This window comes from Diuraphis noxia, unplaced genomic scaffold (assembly GCF_037042655.1).
Source record: "Diuraphis noxia isolate RWA-SAM2 unplaced genomic scaffold, SU_Dnox_SAM2 contig0002, whole genome shotgun sequence".
NCBI lineage: Eukaryota > Metazoa > Arthropoda > Insecta > Hemiptera > Aphididae > Diuraphis > Diuraphis noxia.
This window is the reverse complement of record NW_028301712.1, coordinates 51,074,727-51,095,594: the sequence shown is the minus strand read 5'-3', so window position 1 is coordinate 51,095,594 and position 20,868 is coordinate 51,074,727. Positions and strand designations below refer to the sequence as shown.

At 31.0% G+C, this 20,868-nt stretch overlaps 3 protein-coding genes across 6 annotated transcripts in view; 1 reads left to right on the top strand and 2 right to left on the bottom strand.

Annotated features, from left to right (window-relative positions):
- Positions 1-309: 309 nt before the first annotated feature.
- On the bottom strand, positions 310-6,913 carry LOC107170365 (uncharacterized). Its single transcript, XM_015520460.2, has 3 exons — positions 6,616-6,913; positions 4,227-4,305; positions 310-2,310 (listed from the first exon to the last, which is right to left on the bottom strand). The coding sequence occupies exons 1-3, from the start codon at positions 6,637-6,639 to the stop codon at positions 983-985; spliced, it is 1,431 nt and encodes a 476-aa protein (XP_015375946.2). The 5' UTR covers positions 6,640-6,913; the 3' UTR covers positions 310-982.
- The window catches only part of Pex7 (peroxisomal biogenesis factor 7), a 28,564-nt gene continuing 9,883 nt past the window's right edge, over positions 2,188-20,868 (top strand). The window contains exon 1 of one of the 2 annotated variants that reach the window (XM_089218937.1): positions 2,188-2,319. The gene's annotated coding sequence lies outside the window, so the exon portion shown is untranslated. Of the gene's footprint in view, positions 2,320-20,665; positions 20,759-20,868 lie in introns of those variants that run through there. The other variant, XM_089218936.1, reaches the window with a different exon arrangement.
- On the bottom strand, positions 9,531-13,829 carry LOC107170368 (uncharacterized). 3 transcript variants are annotated; one of them, XM_015520464.2, is made up of 7 exons: positions 13,633-13,827; positions 12,119-12,194; positions 11,932-12,013; positions 11,140-11,263; positions 10,410-10,490; positions 10,271-10,318; positions 9,531-9,879 (listed from the first exon to the last, which is right to left on the bottom strand). In XM_015520464.2, exons 1-7 carry the CDS (start codon positions 13,690-13,692, stop codon positions 9,634-9,636), a joined length of 717 nt encoding a protein of 238 aa, XP_015375950.2. In that variant the 5' UTR covers positions 13,693-13,827; the 3' UTR covers positions 9,531-9,633. The 3 variants fall into 3 exon arrangements, with proteins under 3 accessions (XP_015375950.2, XP_089077531.1, XP_015375951.2); XM_089221405.1 differs by lacking the exon at positions 13,633-13,827 and adding an exon at positions 12,952-13,128; XM_015520465.2 differs by lacking the exon at positions 10,271-10,318 and having other exon boundaries at positions 13,633-13,829.

Below are 20,868 nucleotides of genomic sequence, written 5' to 3'. Positions count from 1 at the left end.
TATTATTAATATGTTAAAATAAGTTATTTCATTATTTGCAAAATATCTGAAGGCAGGATTCGACACTGTAATTTTATCTACGTCAATTTCATATTTATTTGTAGTCTTGTCCATCTAGCCATTTCAAGTGTACCTACTACTTACACTGGCTAAACTATCCACATTGATCTCGTCACAACCAATACACTGAAACCTAGATAGTAGTTATATAAATATAATTTTAATAGATTACTAAATTACTCAATTATTAAGAGTTAATGAAGTATCAAACAATTTTTAGCTAATAAGTTGAAATAATATTACAAAATGTAATGGAAAAATTTTTTAAATTAATTTTATAAATAAAATACCAAATCTTAGGTATAATTTACCTGTAACCAATCATATATATTAATCTGGTCAAACCTTGACTCTAAATGCAATTTGTATACAATAGATATATCTGGCATGGTTTTAAATATCTGTTCTGTAAATTCAAATTCACAGCAATCACACTGTTGACATAATATTTATTCTTTAATTTTATGAAAATCATATATATATTAAGATTTTTTACATTTATATAATATTGCGGATTGAGCAGCTCTGTCCTCTCCAACAATGACATATCGTTAGAAAATTAAACATCGTAATTATATTCTCATGCGCAATGAATGATAATATGTTTTTTTTTTAAATAGGTACCTACGTGCTTGCTTGCGCTGTTGTTGTTATACTTGTTTGATAAACTCTGTTCTGACTTCTAATAAAATGTGAACCACAAGTAGAAGTATTTTTTTTTTATTATTTTAATATGAAAATAGTTTTTGTTTTCATTTTGAATACGTTTAATACAAAATAATTACACGGGACGCGTTATGTATAATATATTAATATAGGTATGACATTTTAATATTATTACAATACCATCGTATTATAATATAATATAGGTAATTGTAACGATTGAGCGAGTGGCGATGGTGACCTATATGTTGTATGGGTATTAATACCCGTGTCGTACGCTCCATTTAAAATTTCCGTTTCTGTCCGTCTTGACAAAACTGTAAACGGGTTTCCGGTCACCGAATCGATCATCGTCACTGCGCCTGTCGGCCGAGTCCGATCGCGCTTCCGGTGGCGGGGATCTCGCGTCCCGTAGCTGCCGCTTGATCCTGAATGAACTGTGCACCACGTGGTCAGTGACCGTGCCCTGTGACAGCGGCCCGTCGAACTGACCAGTGAACGGCATCTGGAACGCGTCCACGTACTGGTGGTGATGGTGTGGGTTATGATGTAGTTGGTGCAAATAGTTGTTGTTGTTGTTGTTGAACCGGAACGCGTTCGGTTCGGCGAATGAAGGCGATGGTGGCCTGAGCGGCTGTTGTTGAGCGGTCTTTGGAGTGCCCCAGTACACGTTTTTGTTGGACGACGACGGCCGTATGACGGCATCCAGCGGCGTGAACTTGGTGTTGGCCGCAGCGGAGGCGTCGAAACCACTTCCGCTGAAGAATAAAGATCCGCCACCGTTGGCCGGATACTGTTTGTTGTTGCGTACCGAACTAGCTGTCTCTTGACCAAAATCTTGATGGGAGAACGTCTGGCCACTGCCGCCGGATGGCTGTTCCGGGCCGCCCAAGAACGGGGGCGTGAGTATCTCACTAGCGTCAAATCCCAGTTCCCAGCGACCCCCATTTTGCTGGTGCTGGTGGTTGGCCGCGGGATCGTTCGCCTGCAGTGACGGTGTGTACGGAGTGAACTGTTCCAGTGGTGGGTTGGCAAACGTCAGGCTGTGCACCTGGTTACTGGGTGACGACGTCTGTACCGCGAGTGAACCGAGTGACGTAGTGCCGTGCGACGGTGGCGGTTGAGTCTGGGCCGAGGGAAAGCCACCGCCGCCACCTGTGCCTCCACTCGGTGTGAACGGCGACGTGTGCACTGCTACGGGCGCCGACGGTGCAGTTAACGGTACGAGTGGCGGCGGCGGTGGTGCCTGTACGTTTTGGACGTGCGACTCCGGCCGATTCAGCGTCGTCGGTTCGCCGCCCGGAAAGCTTTGCTGCAGTAACTGGAAGTCGGCCGCGTTCGGCGGTGGCGTCAGATAATCGATAGGAGTCCGGCTGTCGGCTGTCAGGTCTACTGTGGACGCCAAGTCCGGCGGCTGTTGCAGCTGACCACCCGCCGACATCGATTGCAGTGGCGGTGGTGACACAGCGGCCGCTGAGAACATATTATTTTGCTGATGCTGGTGATGGTGATGGTCCTGGAGGCCTCCGATCCTGGCCACGGTGTGTGACTGTACCGGTACGTTTTGTCGGCGAGCTCTCAACAGACCTATCAAACGTACGTCAAATTTAATATTAACTCGGTATATGTAATATATATTATTTTCTCTCTGATTATCTTATCTTTGTGCACAAATGTTTTCAAATATTTTTTATAATACGTATCGTTTCACTACATGGGGCGCAAAATTGAGTAGTTTTTGGTGTTTTTTACTATGTTGCACGAAATAAAACAGACAACCTCAACATCGGCACTCAATTCTTTTAAAAATTAGTAAAAGAAATGTATAAAAGGATTACTAAACAGTGTTGTCGTCTGACGAGAGCCACGCCAAAGGGGGGGGGGGGGGGGCGATGATAAAATTAAGGAAGAAAAAAACTTTAATGTAGCAGATTTTTCATATGAAGTCTACTTGTTGTGATATTACGTCTCTACCACTTTCTTATGTTTTTGAACTTTTTTCTCCTAAAATTGTAATATCTAGGTACTGTTTAATACAAAGTTTTTTAGGGTTTAGATGTTTAGAAGAATAGAATCGAAAATGTGAGGAAGTCGATCTCAGCTAGACTTGATGGCCAATTTAAATATGTTTTCAGTATTTATATTGCTTTACTACTTTACGAAATTGCCTAGTTTATTTGATCGATTACTATAATAGGCTCTGAAGTTTAAAAATAGTATATTATATACCCGTACGGCCATACATTATACAACCAAGAAACGATTATCATGGCTCGTAACCGACTTATTTTTATATTGTTATTTATTACGTATACAATAAATCGTAGAACGTGTGCTATATATACATTGCAGTCACAGCGATGGACGTAAACCTCGCCAAATCGCGCCTGTACGTACGACTTACGTAGGTACATACACGTAATATATATGATTTTATATTATACGTTATTTTACGTTGCGAAAATTGCCACGACCGTTACATACCTAGTCCTGCGCAGTATATACGCAATAACAACTGGACATTTATTTTACAACACGAATTTTTTTGACTACCCCATAAACGTGAATTGTCAGATTTTATTGCTCGTACGCACAACTAGGTATATTATGCAGCCGATCATTGTATTCGACCGAGTTTTATAGCTTCTGGGGCTGGGACTTCTGGTTTACGACGTGATGGTGTGTACAGGTAAAATAACGTACGAGATTTATTTAAATTATTTTAGATATTGATTTAAAGCCAATCGGTGTAGCTAAAATATCGGTACATTAATTTTTTTGTTTTCATCAAATGCTTATCGTATACGCCTATACTTTCCAACGAATAACATAATAATATTGCATTGTGGACGTCGTCGCACCCGCATGTGTTATCTCTATCTTACACACGTACGGCACACCAAATTTTCATTTACCACATTCAATATTGTGCTGTTAGTTTTGATATTAGACTGAATTGAAAATTAAAGGTTAGATTATTATCTAGAGCACCAAATAGATTTTTATTGATATAAATGGGGCGCTAGATAATAATCTCACCTTTAAATTGTATGATAGGCTAATTCAATTGATAATAACACAACTATAAGAACTAACAGCACACTATTGGAATTAGTAAACGAAAATTTGCTATGTCGTACGAGTGTAACACGATGGAGACAACAGAATATGCAAGTGCGACGTCCTCTTATCGCTTGAAGGTCATTTAAGAACATAAAAATTCAAAGTTTATATTAGTGATGACACTTAGGTAGGTTGGAACATTTCGTATAACGCCCATTTCGATCTAATATGCATATCAACTGCAATGAAATACAATTTAAATATTATATACCTACCCTGTGAATATATATAGGTATAGATCATATTATTATTTCTTTCAATATTGAATATCATAATAATATATAATGGATCTGTTATATAATTATCTATGACACATATAGCGATAATGATTATGTACAGTAAAAAAAAAATTAATAATAATATAATGTGTTTAGTTATACCTGTCTTGAAATCGCGTTCGATGACGTATATCTTTTTGACTTCGAATAATACCGCAACGGATACGGTCGAGAGGAACACCTGTAAAAATATACATATTGTGTTTGATTTTCATTAAACGTGACATCTGAACAACGGCGGGCACCTTATGAGATCAACGCGACCAGCATTATTGTTAATGTGTTTTTTGTGATTTTATATTATATTATATGTTTTCGTTTTGTTTTTGATTGCGCAACAGTATCCACATGCCCGAGCGGATCAAAAAGAAAATGAGGCCAAGAAAACATATAACATGTTACTTTTCTTTATTGTCCGTTGATTACCTAGAGCGTTTTTTCCCTACATGTCCCCGCCGTGTTCTTTTCATTTGGTAACCGTCACTAATATTGGGCCGATACGCGAGGGAAAGTGCCATCAATGTGACAAAATGATAAAAAAAATAAATAACGTATCTATGATATAAATATATAAATTAATATATATTGTATATGATATATCATAGCTGATGTGAACAAAATATATATATAAGTGTAAAAATAAATACGTGTATGAAATGGGGAAGGACAATATTAGACGAGTTTGAAATCACCTCCGATTTCGTGAATGTTATATCTTAAAACTATAAGTATTAGGTTTCAGTTTTTATATGTAAATTGTAAACACCTGCAGAGTAAGATACAACCAACATTCGAAATTTAGTTGAATTTACATGAATGTGTAAAATATCTATGTAATGTTAGCGGATAAAATTTAAAAAAATAAAAACTATGGCAAAAAAAATATACAATTGTAAATTAGTACAAATATTGGCATTTAGTGAGTTAAATGACGCCAATAAACTCTTGCACACAATAATATCAAAGCACATTTTTTTTTCATTCTCTTCTGAGCTTAAGACAATTATTTACATATTAAATTGATTTTTAATTTACAAATTACATCGATACAACTTTTTGACTATAGCACTATTATGTCAAGTTGAAAATTAACTTATTGTTACTTTTGATTTCGATATTGGATGCAATAAATAGATAGTAGTTGTTCTCAAATTAAAATAAAACATAAGACGTATTTTTTTCAAATGTAATCAATCATCTGTATATACATATGTATACTTTTTTCAACCAAAAACTTTATTAAAATAATGTTGATTTGTTGAGGCTAATGGTTTTTCCAAGTCTGCTAAAATAATAAAAAAGTACCTACTTAATAGCCAGGCTAGTACCAAATTGGTTCCTGAGCCTCTGCCCCATATGCCGAATTAGTTTCCATATATAGAAGATATTTTATTAAGAAAAACTGAATTGGTCCCCGTTTACGTTCAAGTAAAATAGTAAAATTTTAATTTTTTAGCAATTTTTCACGATATGAAATCATAGGTACTATAAAGAATTTACCAGTATTCAAAAATTAAGTTATATTGAATTTTAAATTAATACAAGAAAACTTGCAGAAAACAAAAAAAAAACAGTCAATACTTGGAAAACTGTATGACTTGTTACATTAATGGAAAACTTACTTGATTAGAATATTTGAAAAAAGTTTGTTGTAAATTTGCAAGATTAGTTCCAACCCTATCAGCTGAACAATTTTATATTTTATATATTTTTTTATTTTATATACCTAAGCTCCTAAGCGTGACTCCCATTTCAAAGATGGCCAACGCATGTTTTAAATCATGACTACTTTAAAGCTCGCAGTACTAAGCCTTTAAAATTGGTAAGAAAAATGTGCGTCAACAATTAAAAGCGGGAACCAACTCAACAAGTAGTTGAATATTGGGATCATTATGGATTTAAACGAGAACCAATTAAGTTATTTCCAATAGTTAACATCTATAGACTGCAGTATGTTAAAAATATAATCCTAATTATTATTACCTTTATAAATTATTCAATTTTAAGCCCAAATTCTCTTGAAATTTAAGTTATCCGATACTTTGTAAATAGTGTGAGTAGTGAGAAATTTGAAATTACATTATAATAACTATACAAGTAATATTTATTTATTTATTATATTATGAGATAGATATCTGCAGATGTACCTACTGTGTATATTATAAAAATGTTGAACCCTAGAATTTTAAACAGTCGATTTAATAAACCATCCAATTTCGATGGGGTATTACTTTATAGGAAATTTATAATACCGATTGTATTATATATTGTATATTATTTGTACAGTATTAAAAAATAAAAGATATACACTTTTTCATATGAATATTATAAAAATATAATATATACTAACAAACTAGTTATAAAAATGTACACGAAATACACTAATTCCATACATAGGTATACAAATATACAATACTAATAGTACGGCCAATATTAATAATTTGTACGACAAATATTAATTTAAGTTTGGAAAAATAATGTATTTACTTACCAAACAATAATATAAAAACTGCATTGTTAAAGTGATTAAAATTTAAAACTAAAAAAAAGTTAAAATAAAATATAAAATTTTTTAAACAGTATTACTATGTTGTTATTAAAATAAAGTATAAGTTATAAATTAATGTTGTTGGAGTAGATCACTATTATTCGGTTGCTTCAACGTGTGGCTACAACGTACAGATTGACTTTTTATTATGGTTGACATTAGAACTGTCTAGGCTGGTTTCTCCTATTCCCCTCCACCTATTACGTTTCAAAAGAAATATATTTATTTGTGTTTGTATTTTATCATGAAAGAAATGATATTATTTTACAATTATAATGTACCCACCTCTTACAAAACGACCAATTCAAATGTCAAATCGTACATTGTTAGCACAAAGACGCCGATCTACCTATATAGGATTTATTTAGTAATGATGATTGCGTGTGTGTTGTTACTTGTTAACACAAAGTTAATCGATAAAGTTCGTTTAATTTGATTTTAAGATAAACGCATTACATGTAGATTAGTTTTAAACGCATTATTACATTATAGATAGACGATAAATGACAAAAATGACAATAAATTCAGTACCTTATTAAAATAACGAATTTATATACCTATACCTATATAGAGATGTATGACGAAAGAATTTCAATTAATAAATTTAGGTCCTAATTTTAGTCTTAGATAATAATTTCATCAAAAGTTTCTTAATATTTTGATTACCTTCATGGGCTACATGTCACGTAAAAACATAAATAATAGGTGCATAAATCTAGATTCAAAAAATAATGCTCACTAGTGTCAAATAGTAATTTTCATCTTTCTGGTCTAATTACTAAAATGATGAATATAGTGTAAAACAATAATATTGTTGTTGTGTACATAAAAAAATATTTTAGCATTCTTTTCATATGAAATTATATTTGTTACTCGATTATAATTATAATTATTCTGTATAAGTATTAAAGTGGTATATTATGTCCTGTCACGTTCAGAACGCATATTAGATTTAGTCTATTCTATTTTCTAATTATTAAACCAGTGTCTATAACAATTAATAATGATATTATAATCTCCCGCTAAAGTCGTTGTACCTAAGGAAATAAATTCATAAAAAAATGTATCTATATCTCTTAACGTGCATATTATTTTCTAGTTTCATGTGAATTAATTTCAGTGTATACGCCTATAACTATTATAATTGATGTTTCTGTACATTGTAATCATAAAAAATTTAATTAATGTTGTATATATCTATAGATGCCAATTTAAAGACTTGTAGAGTAATTGATTTTTGGACCATATGATAGTGTAATACAATAATACATAGCGATATTATTCTTGCGGATACGGATTATTAGATCAGAATTAATCACATTAATACAAAATTAAATTAAATTTTTCAGTGAAAGTTACTTTTATTTCCATCGTGGGAAAAGAGAGTCAAATTGAACGGAGAGCATGGGCTGACCGATACAACATTAATAAGGTACCTATTACCTATATTTTTTAAGTGTCAACTACATCAAATAAGGTTCTTACAAAATAAAACGACCAAGTCACATAATTATATCTGTATTGCTCTTATTATGTGTAACTAAATTATGAACGAATGAACAATGTCGTCTATAACATCATAACCGCATAGACGGTTGGTGTAATAATAATAATATAATACAATAGTCGTTACAAAATACCAATCAATACCTTCTAAGTTTTTGACAGATGTTTATGTAATGGACCAAGTCTTCTGAAGGTTCTAAATATTATATTATATTTTAAAATAATTTAATGTATTGCTCTAGATACTTTCATCATTTTTATGTTATAGTTTTCTACACTATATAATAATGTATTAAACATATTATTATAATTCAATGGGTTATTTGTCTACTGGCTGTCAATATTCTCAAATGACCGAATATACTTATGTATTATAAAAATATAAGTTGACAAAAAAAAAAATAAACAATTTATTTTTCAGAATTAATTATATTATACATAAATGTATGTATATTATATATATTTTATATATTTATATATTATTATATTTAAAATTTATTAGGATCACCTATTTGCTTCTTTTTTTTCTAGTAAATTTTGACATTTTTCATAATAGTCAATTATCAAACATGGCTCTTCTTCATTCAATTTTTATATCTTTAAAATGCGAGGAAACGATTAAATAAAGTGGGAGATTACAAGATTACAGTATACAGTGGTCAGTGATAGACGACACACACACATATATATGTGTATATACATTATACATTATACATACACAACAACTTATGTATTTCAATACAATGATACTCTACATTACAGTATTCAAAAATAATAATTATATCTTTATTGGTTTTATTATAGCCTATAGGTTTTATATATTATATTATTTTATATTATTATAACCAAACCTAACTATGAATACCTAGTTATTTGCTGTTTATAGAAAACAAATAATTTAATTCTAATAAAACATAGAAATCAATACCAATTATATTTTAATGTTTAGATTTTCTCATAATTAAAAAATACCTTTCACAATTTTTACGTTATGTTAAGTAACTAATAATTCAAAGTTATTTGTTTATTTCATTATTCAAAATTTGAGTGATTATTAAAAAGAGAAAACTTTACAAACCGTTTTAGTTTAATTGCATATAACTTACTGCTGGATAATTATTCCTACTTACTTTACTTATCTAATATTTGTTTTTTCTCAATGTTGTCTAAATTTTATCTGTTTAATGTGCTCTGAAGCATGAATGTTTTATAAAATAAATTGAAAAGTTTAATTAAATAGATCAATAATTGGTACATCCAAATATAGGTGTAGTTAATTGTGCAGATAGAAAACTGGTGTAACACAATTATTATTATTATATTTGAAGTATAACATAATTTTAACACCAAAATAATTACGTTTCCTGTTTTATTACAATTTAAGTAATAACCCATCTATAGGTATTTAAGTACTTTGATACAGGTTTTTATTGTAAAACGTATATAATTAAATTCTTAATTTTTTATCTGTTTCAAAATGAACTTATTCCCCGTTGCTTCATCCATGACTACTCCAGTCTTCATATCAAAAACTAAAACGGGAGCTGTTTTTTTAGTTGAGCTTCCTATATTTGTCGATGCTGCTGGCGGTTCTATTAATCGCTTCGGATGGTTCCGTACACTTTTAACGGGTTTCTTGGGTTTATTCTTAAGGAGTGTAATCATCATTGGTTTATAAATCACGGGTCTTTGACGGCTCTCCTAAATTTAACAGATGGATTTTATTATATTATAAACAGGGATTGCCAATTAATATTTTGGTGGGAAACTAGAAATTATTGTAGTTTTCTCTGGGTCCATCAAAATGTTATTTACATGATGCTGATCCAAAGTATGACAAAAAATAAAACATGAAACGAAAATTAATGAAAACTTATTTAATTCATCTCAAAAAATAATTATGTAAAAAAAAATTTTTTTGTCAGCATGCAGGCCGATATTTGGTGACCTACAGGTTAAAATAATAAAAATGCAACGAATCCCTGAATTTTTAAACTGCGAAATTAATTAATAAATAAATAAAATTTGCACGATAAAGATAAATGCATAAATTGAACCTATGGCAGTATTTATTTATTATTGTTGATTTTACCTGTCCGTATTCGATCGGAGTAGGTTCTTTGTACTGTTCATTGTTTTCCTAAAAAAAACAATATGACAAATAAAACACATATTACAATTATTATTTTTAACAACATTTAATGAAACATCTAATTTTTTCATAATCTCACGTTCTCGTTGTATCCAGTGCCGCCGTGGTTTAAATCCCAATACTGTTCACCGTAACTGCCGTCTTTGTCACCCCATTTCACCTATATAAAACACATACCTATTGAACGTTTTACGGCATGATAAATTTAACGTAAGATAATCATAAATTCAATAAATCACGTTTTTTGAAATATTTCATTTACATATTTTATGTCGTTACACAGTTTTCGAAAAATCCCATTTTTAATTTTCTTTTTCCCAGCAGAATATTACTTGGGATATTTTAATCTATAAAAATCAATTGTCGGCAGGTAGTTTGTTAGTTTTTACATATAAAAATAATAATAGTATCTATTTATAAGTTAGATATGAGTATAGTAGCACATTAACATTTAGCAGGGTATACTCATCATGTCAAATCATGTATCACTTCACTTCGTCCATATAAACTTTAATTTTTAAATAGGAATACTTATAACAATATAACTTGGTTATAAAATACTCATCCAAAATTTGATTTTTATGTATCTAAGTAGATATTATATACTCATAAATAATTTTCTCCTTTGTAATGGAGAATAAAAAATGTACAAATTATAATAAATGTAACAATTTAATGTTACGTAATACGAATATTATTCAAAAACAATAGTAATTTTTGAAATATTTATAGTATCTTTTACATTCAATATTTTACTTAAAAATATTAATTATCAATTAAATATTATTAGTTAATAATAGCGAACTCGCCTTTCCTTGGTGCCGTTGTGCTTCGAAATCTTTTTTTTCATATCTCTGTTCCCAGACGTTTGGATCCTCGAACACATGTCCAAACTCCAATTGTTGAGGCCCGCTTTGTAACGAATAAACGTCCCTAAAACCCGAAGATAAATTTAAAGAAATAATCTGTTGAACGACATAATAAAAACCAATTTTTCATGTATTTCAGTATAATTGTAGGTATATCATATATCAATACACATGGTGATAGATTTTACTGGTTACACTAAATTTCAAGCACGTATCCAGGATCAATTTTAGGGGGCTAAATCCCCCCCCCTGTATACGGGCCTGCTAAATTTGTATGTCAATTTATATGTAATGTAACAACTTCTAATTATTGATAATTATTGAATTTAAAAAAAAAAAAACTGTAAAAATTTTATATTAGTATATTATTATATATTTTTGGAAAAACAGCGTTTACTTATTAAAAATACGTAGATATAATAGTTACCAAATTATATATATGAATATCAAACGAACATAATATAATATATACAAATAATTGAAAACGAACAGATTATAGTGAACTAGTGAAGCCATATCTGCGATCCTAGCATGAAAATAACGTATTATAATATTCTATCGGTGTTTGCTGATCGTTACGTAGGATTTTCTCAGCCGCTATTTCACTTTTATTTTATATCAATAACTGCACCAAAACGCCATTTCGTACCACGGGACTTCCGACACGTTAATTCAAAATAAATAGGTATACCTATATTATACACTAAATTATGAATCAGTGCGGCTGCTTACATGAAATGCTTGTTTTCCGCGTCCTCGTCTTCCACTTTCTCTTGCAACTGAGTGTCGTCAACTGTGTCCCTATTGCTGCCAGCTGTTAACAAATATACGTTTTAGCGTGTTATGCACAGTTATTATAATTCGATATTTATTTGTATAATATTATATCATTATTGTTGTCGGTCGCTGTAGCGTTTACCTCCGGCTGCGTATCGATCCTTGGACTCGTGATCGACTACAGTAATGGCCGTAGTGACGCCATAATAATAGCAAGTCTGCAAAAAAAAAAAAAATGTAAAACCATTTACTATAAATGCCTTACTTTATGATACATAATCCGTTTACGGTATAATATACAGAGTATACTTCACCAAGCACGCTCAATGCTGATCTCCGATTTTCACATTTAAATATAATGAATTCATTACTGTTCTAATTACCGGAATTTTTTCATATACATGGTAATTATATATACTTAAAAAATGTCTTGTATTGATACGAGCTTCTGTTTTTTAAATTAAAATCAACCTTTTTACTGTAAATTATTTAGCGAGTAGTTGTTTTGAAAATATTGATATACCTAATTCAAAATTCGAACGAGTAGTATCACCACCACGTGTACATAGTATATACACTATACATACATAGGTATTTTATCCAGAACTGGTGTATTGTGGGGAAAGATTATAGGTTAAGTTAGCATATATGATAAAGATATAGGTACAACATAAACTCAATTTTCTAGTTTTTCTTTAGCGCGTATTCCCTAAATCAAGGGCCGGCAACCTTTTAGACATCAACGGCCAAAAAATCAATTCATATATTTCACGAGCCACAATATAAATATACCTAATTTTATTTTAAACAAAAATATGTAATCTTTAATCATATCAAATGTAGTTTATTAGTTCATTATACTGTATGTTAACAACTGTCATTTAACATTGTATCTACAAGCGAATCACGTTTTAATCCACAGTCTCCTGTCGATACTATCTTAATTATCTTAAACAAATTATACATTTTACTCACCGGCCACATATATTAATTATATATAATTACTATGAGGACAACATACAGGCGTGGTTGCCGAGCCCTGCAGTTCTACATGTAAAATGATAGGCGAGGGTATTGGCCTCGCTCGTATAGTGCAGGTATACCTATATAAATGTGATTAAAAAACAAAATGTTCTTCAATTATTTGCAATTTTCAATTCTCAGATAGAATTTAAATTTAATAGACATCAGAATATAATCAAAAATATTTTTAGAACCGATGACAATTTATCTACCTCGTCCCATTTGTGAATACCTATACCATATGTTCGCATATTATATTTAATAAATTTTATTTTATTTTCTGAATTTAATTTTCCTGCAATAATAGAAAGTGCCATCAATATGTGGCTCCCCTCCTCCCATGTCTTTCATTGATTATTCATGATTTTTGTTTGAACAAGTATCCACTATATAATATACTAAATATCGACAAAATTATATGATCCCGTCTTCTAAATTAGGTATTGAGTATAAGTTCTCACTGTAACTGATAATATTTAAGGACTGTAAGAAATTTTTGTCTGACTCGATGGTGAGCGGTTTCTACCGTCGTCACATTCCCGCGTAAAAAGGCACGTATAATAGGTACTTACGAATGTTTTACAGCAACACACATCACAGACATTATGACGATGATTATTATTAAATACTCACCGATATCAACAGCAGACAAAAATAACGATGACTGCGGATCGGCCAGGGCAGGAACGTCATGTTTTCGCGACGGTCTTATTCGCTGTGTTATCCGCTCGCGCTCGGCGATTTCGATATGGTTATTTGTTTCGTTTGTATGTATAACATATATCGTATTCGTATTGACGTTCACGTGCACTGCACAGACGAGGTAGGCACGAGAAATCGCCGAAATCGATCGTAGCGAAATCCGTTCCGATTATCAGCAACGTGTCGGATTTCCGCGTGTCTCGCGGCCTGGACATGACTATTATTATATATTGTGATTATTATACTGTTATATTATCGTACTGTACTCGTTGGGCACAACACATATATTATTATAATATTATATCGGCATAGCCACCGCCATTCGCAAAACTGAAACGCATTGTTATAAATATTATATTGTTATTGTTACACGGTAGTTTTCCGACGGGGCCCGCTGAGTGTACACGACCCGCGCCTTTTTCCGCGTTTGCGGTTTTCAAAAACTCCAATCGTTGTGGTTGTGCGGTCTGCTGCTCGTACAATTGTAGCTGTAGTATCAATGTATCATATTAAAATCAAACGTCCATATAGGTAGCTTATAATACACACAATACCATAAATTGCTTTACGTGTACCTACTTATAATTATGGTGTATTGCAATGCATAATATTATATTATATGCATCGTATGCAACAGTATAGTGCAATGCTATAACAGTAATAGCGGTCCATATGATATGACTATATATTATTTAGTATTTTTTTTTAGTTTTTATTTTAGAATGTTACTTTGTAAACGCCGAGACACCATTCGATCTGCCGGCCTGGACTTAGACAATATAATATCTATCGAAATATAGTGCGTTAAGAATATTAAGATCACACGCCAAAAAATGCTAAGGATTTTCTTTCAGTCATCTCAAGAATATGAATAATAATCATTGGCCGGTTAAATGAATGCAAATTATATCACTGCGATAAATTCCTATATAAGGTATCTATAGCTAGGTACCTGGTATTACCTATTATACCTATAAACTATATATTATTATGTTATGTGTAATTATGTGTTTCCGGCGAGGTGATTGTGTGAACATTATTATTACGAACCGCCAAAGATTGTAGACACTTCTTAGTTATTACTCATTATACCATTACGTTATGACATTATACGAACGTGATGTCAAATTGTCGTTTGTCACATCTGCAGGAACGTAAATTTGACATGTCAAAAACTGTAAAGTTATATTTTATCTGAATGTATAATATGTATATAATTATACGAAGGAATAATAAACACGACGAAGGTATGTAATGTGTATTATATTGTAGAAGTCTCTTATAAAAACGGTTCATAAATCACAATCTTATAATGGATTAAATAAATAGATAATTTTACATTTCGAATCTGAAAACATATTATTATGTTATCGTACATTGTAAAATTTATTTCACTATAAAAATGATTTGAGTGATAACTTTTGTCTAAAGTAAGTAAAAATTATACAGGATTCAGAATGTGCAGGTATACATAGTCCAATGAAAGTTACCTAATCTATAATCAACAACGGCTTTCTCTAATGACTCTTGAAGATATTTACTGATATTGGCCATTTAAACAGTAATACAAAGTCAGGTACATGTCATTCAATAATAAATCTTAACTTGTATTGTAGTATTATAAAACTTAAAAAATAAAACGACGTTTCGTAAATATTCAATACTCCGGAGTCTTAAAAGTATTGAGAAATTTAATTCAAATAAAAATAAAAATGACACACAAACAACAAGTATAAAACATGATTTAAACAAAAGTAACACGCTGCACTTGTTTCATTAACATAAACTATAGGTATAGGTAATGTTTAATTTTCTTAAATGTTTCAGTTTAGTTTTTCAAGCGCGACTCACTAAGTCTTACAGTGAAGAATTTATATTTTTGAAAACTTTGACTATTTTTATTAACACATGAACACTTCAATATTTTACTATTTATGCTAAGAAAAAAAGCATTTTTAAATGCATGCATATGCCTTTATTTTTTTCTCTTCTTATTAAAAAAAAAAATATGTATCTTTTATAGTTATAATGAGATCAAGTTTCATACACATAGTAAAGGCTAAGCTAATTAACATAAACATAGTTGGGGTTGAGATGGACAAAATATATCCATCTTTTATTCCCGTAGCCGCTAAACAAACATCGGTATATGCTTATAATGCACGGCGAACAAAAGACAATTAACCAGTTTAGCACTCTTAATTAAATACTCGACGAGGGAAAAGGATACTCAGTGTCCAGAACTGGTTTCGATGGGAACGAAGTAGGGTGCAGATATAATAATCCCCTTTATGTTGACCATTGGAGGTAACACGATCATTAATTATCGCTCCGGTCCTTAATTAGGCTATAAAATATCAACAGTATACATTATTATATGCCAACTTTACTATATTCTTGTACGAAACGAAAAAACATGTGCGAACAATTTTCAAATCGAATTATTTTATTTATTTTCTTGCTAGGTTACACGGTACAATATTTATAATTTATAAGCTTTTTCTTATGTACCCACGAGGTACAGATTGTGTATGTAATAATAATAAAGAAAAAAAAAAATAAGCTTTTTCTATAAGCTATCATTATAAACAATAATTAAAATAATATTATTACCTATAATTATTATTTTTGTCCCTTTAATTATTTGCGGTTTACATTTTTATCGTGGCATAAAATACACCATAATTTATTATAAAATTTTTGTTTGTTATTTGATCGTCAAAATAAAATAATTTTTAATTCCACGATAATAATTATTAAAAACTGAAACACATACTTCCATTATAATTTATAGGTATACTATAAACTATATATGCTTATATAATTTATAAAATATCAGTTTCACTTAGTGGAATAATTATAAAGAGCTACCTATATATTTGATTATCAATAGTTAATAAGTACTGATACATCAAGAAATCGAAGATATTCTATGAATATACAATCATTACTTTCTCAATATTCTGAAAAAAACAGATATTTTATTTAATATAAAATAAAATATGTATGGTTTTTGTATGTAATGAACAAACTAATTATTAAATTAAATTATTTCTTGGTTGGTAGTAATAAATATTTTTAAATTAAAATGATAATACATATTAAATTGTTAACAGTATAACATATTATACATCATACAAAAGTTTTATTCGACAGAATATAAAATTATATATTATTTAATTAATATTCATCACTGTCGTTCGTCGTTGTTAAACATTAAAATATATATTTTGGTTTACATTATAATATGAAGATGGCAAAAAAAATATATCGTAGTGCATTTATCATCGTAAATAATGATCAATTAGATTTGGTATACCTTTAAGTGACTACACACAAATTGCGTCCCAAAATAAAAGTATCGATAAGTGGGCATACGAATTTCGTCCGGCCTTATACAAACGTGAAACGACTATATGAATTGCGCTCGGTTTTATCTAAACGACTATAGGTACACGATATATTTAAATATAAATTATTTTAAAATATTAAACGCGAAATTAAAAACAGACGGGTGGTATGTAAAAAAGAAGATTTCTTGAGACAAAATATGGAAATAGCCAACTAGCACGTATCTATGTATAATAGATACTAAAAAGGTATCGTTTAAGTTTTTATACCAGTCTTTTTATTTTGTTTATTTTATAATATGTACATATATTTTTTTATAATTGTTATATTACATTCCAATAATTTAAACTTACCTACTAATTTAATTTACTTACTTTAATTGCTTAACAATGACAAAATTCATTATTTTTAACCTATACCCATAGTAATAATTTGCTACCGACATTCACAAGTCTGTATAAAATGGGAAGAAAAAAAATGTTTTTACATTGGGACGCAATTCGTGTGCACTGCTTTCAACACTTATAGAGTTAATTCTGTAGTACAAGGAAAAAAAATATATTGTAAATATTGATTATTTGGTTTAGGTAGTTGCTGCATTTAGTGTTTGCGTAGGTTATATTTGAATAAACACCTATATATATATATATCGTTTTAATCAAATGCAGTATTGTAGCATTGAATTAATTTTTGCTGTAATTCTATATAGCCTGTAAGCGGAATAAAAATCCCCGGGTACATCGTCATTTGTGGGTTGCATCACGTTGCAGGTATAATGTATATACATATTTATAATCAATAACCTAGGGAAATTGTTTGCGCGTTGGTGGATTGTACGAATCGGATTTTGCAATGTAGTTCATCCTCTCGACGTTACCGCCACAGGCACTGTGGTTGCACACATTGATTACCTGGTATCATTGTGATGCTAACACGTGTTGATTTCTCAAAGCATATCCAGCTCAGCCGTAAAACATCACGTACCTATTCGGTTATTTTCGTCTCATTTTAATCCCCAAATAAAGTCCTTGATCCGGCTGCCCGCTATTTTTTAACGCGACAATTATTATCATTATTATTATTATTTCCACCGCTGTGGCAGTAAGACCGTCGGCCGTACATGGGACAGACAGAGAGTGCAACAGGAAAAGAGGAGGAAGAATAAAAAAATCGTTTTGTAAATCCTTTCAATGTTTACGCTAGCTTAGGTAATTCCCTCGTAGATTACAATGCACTTACGGCCCTTGTTTTGCGCGACCGTTGGTCACACGCGAGTCCGCGTGGAGGGTATTGTGCGTGCACACACAGTACTGGTTCAACGACAAAAAATATGGTGAGCAGCGTTTCCTTCCGCGGACGGCACCGGCCGACCGTCGCGGAAAACACCGGAAACCGGTTTCCGTGTATGCAGAGAAACGCGTGAAGCCTCAATGTTTACGGCCACTGTAATAAATCACCAAACAACGGCCTCGGCACTGGAACCGTAACACTATTATACTTGCGGCGGCTCCCCCTTTTGCGCTTTATTTCGACTTTGCATAATTAGAATAGAAAAGGGTTCGTGAGCGTGTGGGTTTGTGTGTGTGGGGTGTCCGATTCCGACTTGCAGGACGTGCGGTACCTAATCGAGTGTCATCAGACACTGCGCAGCACGACGATGACGATAGTGGCTATTGCAGGACAATAATAATAATATAATAATATTGTATGTCCTACACCGTCAACATATTATAATATCGTCGTAATTTTTTGTTACACCTCACGTCTTATTTTCTCTCCGTTTACACCGCGAACACACGCAACGGCACTGTCGTAGTATTTATTATTTTATATTTTAGTTTGTGATATAGCTGTTTTACTGTTTCAGTATTATAACATGTTATAATATCTACGATACATTTATACGTACAGACGTATAATGCATGTAGTAGGTGTAGAGAGTTATCAGAAAATGCTGTGTCATAAAAACACATTTATTCGTTATTTGGGAAGCAGGCGGATTATCGACATAGTCGGAGTTATTAAGAGGGAGGAAAACTGAAACTATACGCCTCAGTCTACTGCAAAGTATAGTCGCATAGACGGAGATTAGTCGATTCTGTTTTTAATATCTATTACATTTAAGAGGGAAACAACTAACAAGATTGCATAACCAAATACAACCCTACCAATATGTTTTTAATATATTATATATTTAGTTTCTTTAATCAAAAATCTCTGTATTTATGTAAAATCAAAAAAACAATAAGTGCACTGTGCTCACAAGTATTAAACATGTAATAATTATATAAATGAACAATTTTGAAAACAGTGAAAAATCAAAAATATGCTGATTATTTTGATTTATATTGAATACACTTAGCCTTTATAGAATAACTTTATTTTTATTTTTAACAAGCTGTCCAAAACGCATAATAGGTAACTAAATTGTCTTAAAAAACAGATCAAAAACACATCTTTAAATAATTACAAATATTTTAAATATTACATACCACGCATGCTATAAAATAATAAATAACATTACAATTTTAGTTTTTTTTATGGTATATATAAGGGGGCTTGAGAAATTTATTATTTGAAGTGCTAAACCACTGTAAACCGGGTAAAGGTTAGGGAAAATTTTCACCTGATGTATGTATTGTCATATTTAATAATTCCTGTATTTTATTTTTTTGCTAAATATTTTCATTTTTATATATTTACTATGATAATTACTTTCCTATTATTGATCCTTACTGCAAAACCTTTACTGAATTTATAATTCCCGAATTTATTTTTATTTTTTGGTTTTTATAGTTCTCATTATATAAATAGTTAATAATAAATATTATTATTTGTGTACCACGCAAATACCTGTTTTTTTTAATCATATATAGCAAGTAAATTTACATACGATCGCATCTGTGTATGAAATGTTTAATGATAACTTCTTCAAATAGAAAAAAATCTACAGTAGTATAGACAGCTCGACAGCTCATAGATCGCAATAACGTTCCTTTATTATGCAGATATGTTGTACAATATCGAAAAGTGACTAAAAAGTAAAAACCACATTGTTATGTTGTATTTTTTAACTGCAGGAATTTTCAACTAATAATAACTTTTTAAAAATGCATTTTTGGAAAAATCTGTACTATTTTCTATTTCTTGGAGTTGTTAGTTCTAGATGTGTATACAAAGCCTATATATAGTTGTCTTTTATTAAGATTCATGATAAAAGTATAATATCACCTTGAAGCCATTTTGATCATTTAGTATTTGTATATTTATCATTTTAAACTTTTAATGAAATTATTATCAATTCGCATAATTTACATGACTCAACACATTTCTGTGAGAATTTTTTTTCAATAAAAATGATGATATCACACGGTGGTTAAAAAAAACAGAGAGAGGTAAAGATATGTCCGGCTGTATAAACATTAAAATATCACCGGCCGTTTTCTTGGGTGATTGATGGGTTTACGCAACAGTAAATCATAATTATAAAAATGCCCACAAGCATAAATTTAAAATTACGGGGCGCAGGCATTGGGGGGATCCCAACCCTAACAGAAGAGCCGGCCGCCTTTGGTCATTGGGTCAACACAACGCTAACCCTTTTTAGGTGGGGATTCATTTTACAGTACTTTTGAGACCACACCTTTTAAGAAATCAACAGTTTTCAATAACAGGCCTAGGAGCACACTTGGAGTTCCCTTTTAAAGTAAGTAATAATTATTGTATTAATTTTCAAGGGAATAATTATTATAGCATTAAAAGTTTAAATTTCAAATATTTAATATTTACAAAGTGATCCATCATTGTTTACATTTT

Excerpts from the sequence above, each read along its gene's own strand:
- LOC107170368 (XM_015520464.2), bottom strand. The coding sequence starts at position 13,692 with ATGACGTTCCTGCCCTGGCCGATCCGCAGTCATCGTTATTTTTGTCTG. Across the intron at positions 12,195-13,632 it reads TTTGTCTGCTGTTGATATCG|ACTTGCTATTATTATGGCGT; the intron begins GTGAGTATTTAA and ends TTTTTTTTGCAG. Across the intron at positions 10,319-10,409 it reads GCACTGGATACAACGAGAAC|GAAAACAATGAACAGTACAA; the intron begins GTGAGATTATGA and ends TGTTTTTTTTAG.
- LOC107170365 (XM_015520460.2), bottom strand. The coding sequence starts at position 6,639 with ATGCAGTTTTTATATTATTGTTTG. Across the intron at positions 4,306-6,615 it reads AGTTTTTATATTATTGTTTG|GTGTTCCTCTCGACCGTATC; the intron begins GTAAGTAAATAC and ends ATATTTTTACAG. Across the intron at positions 2,311-4,226 it reads CGAACGCGATTTCAAGACAG|GTCTGTTGAGAGCTCGCCGA; the intron begins GTATAACTAAAC and ends TACGTTTGATAG.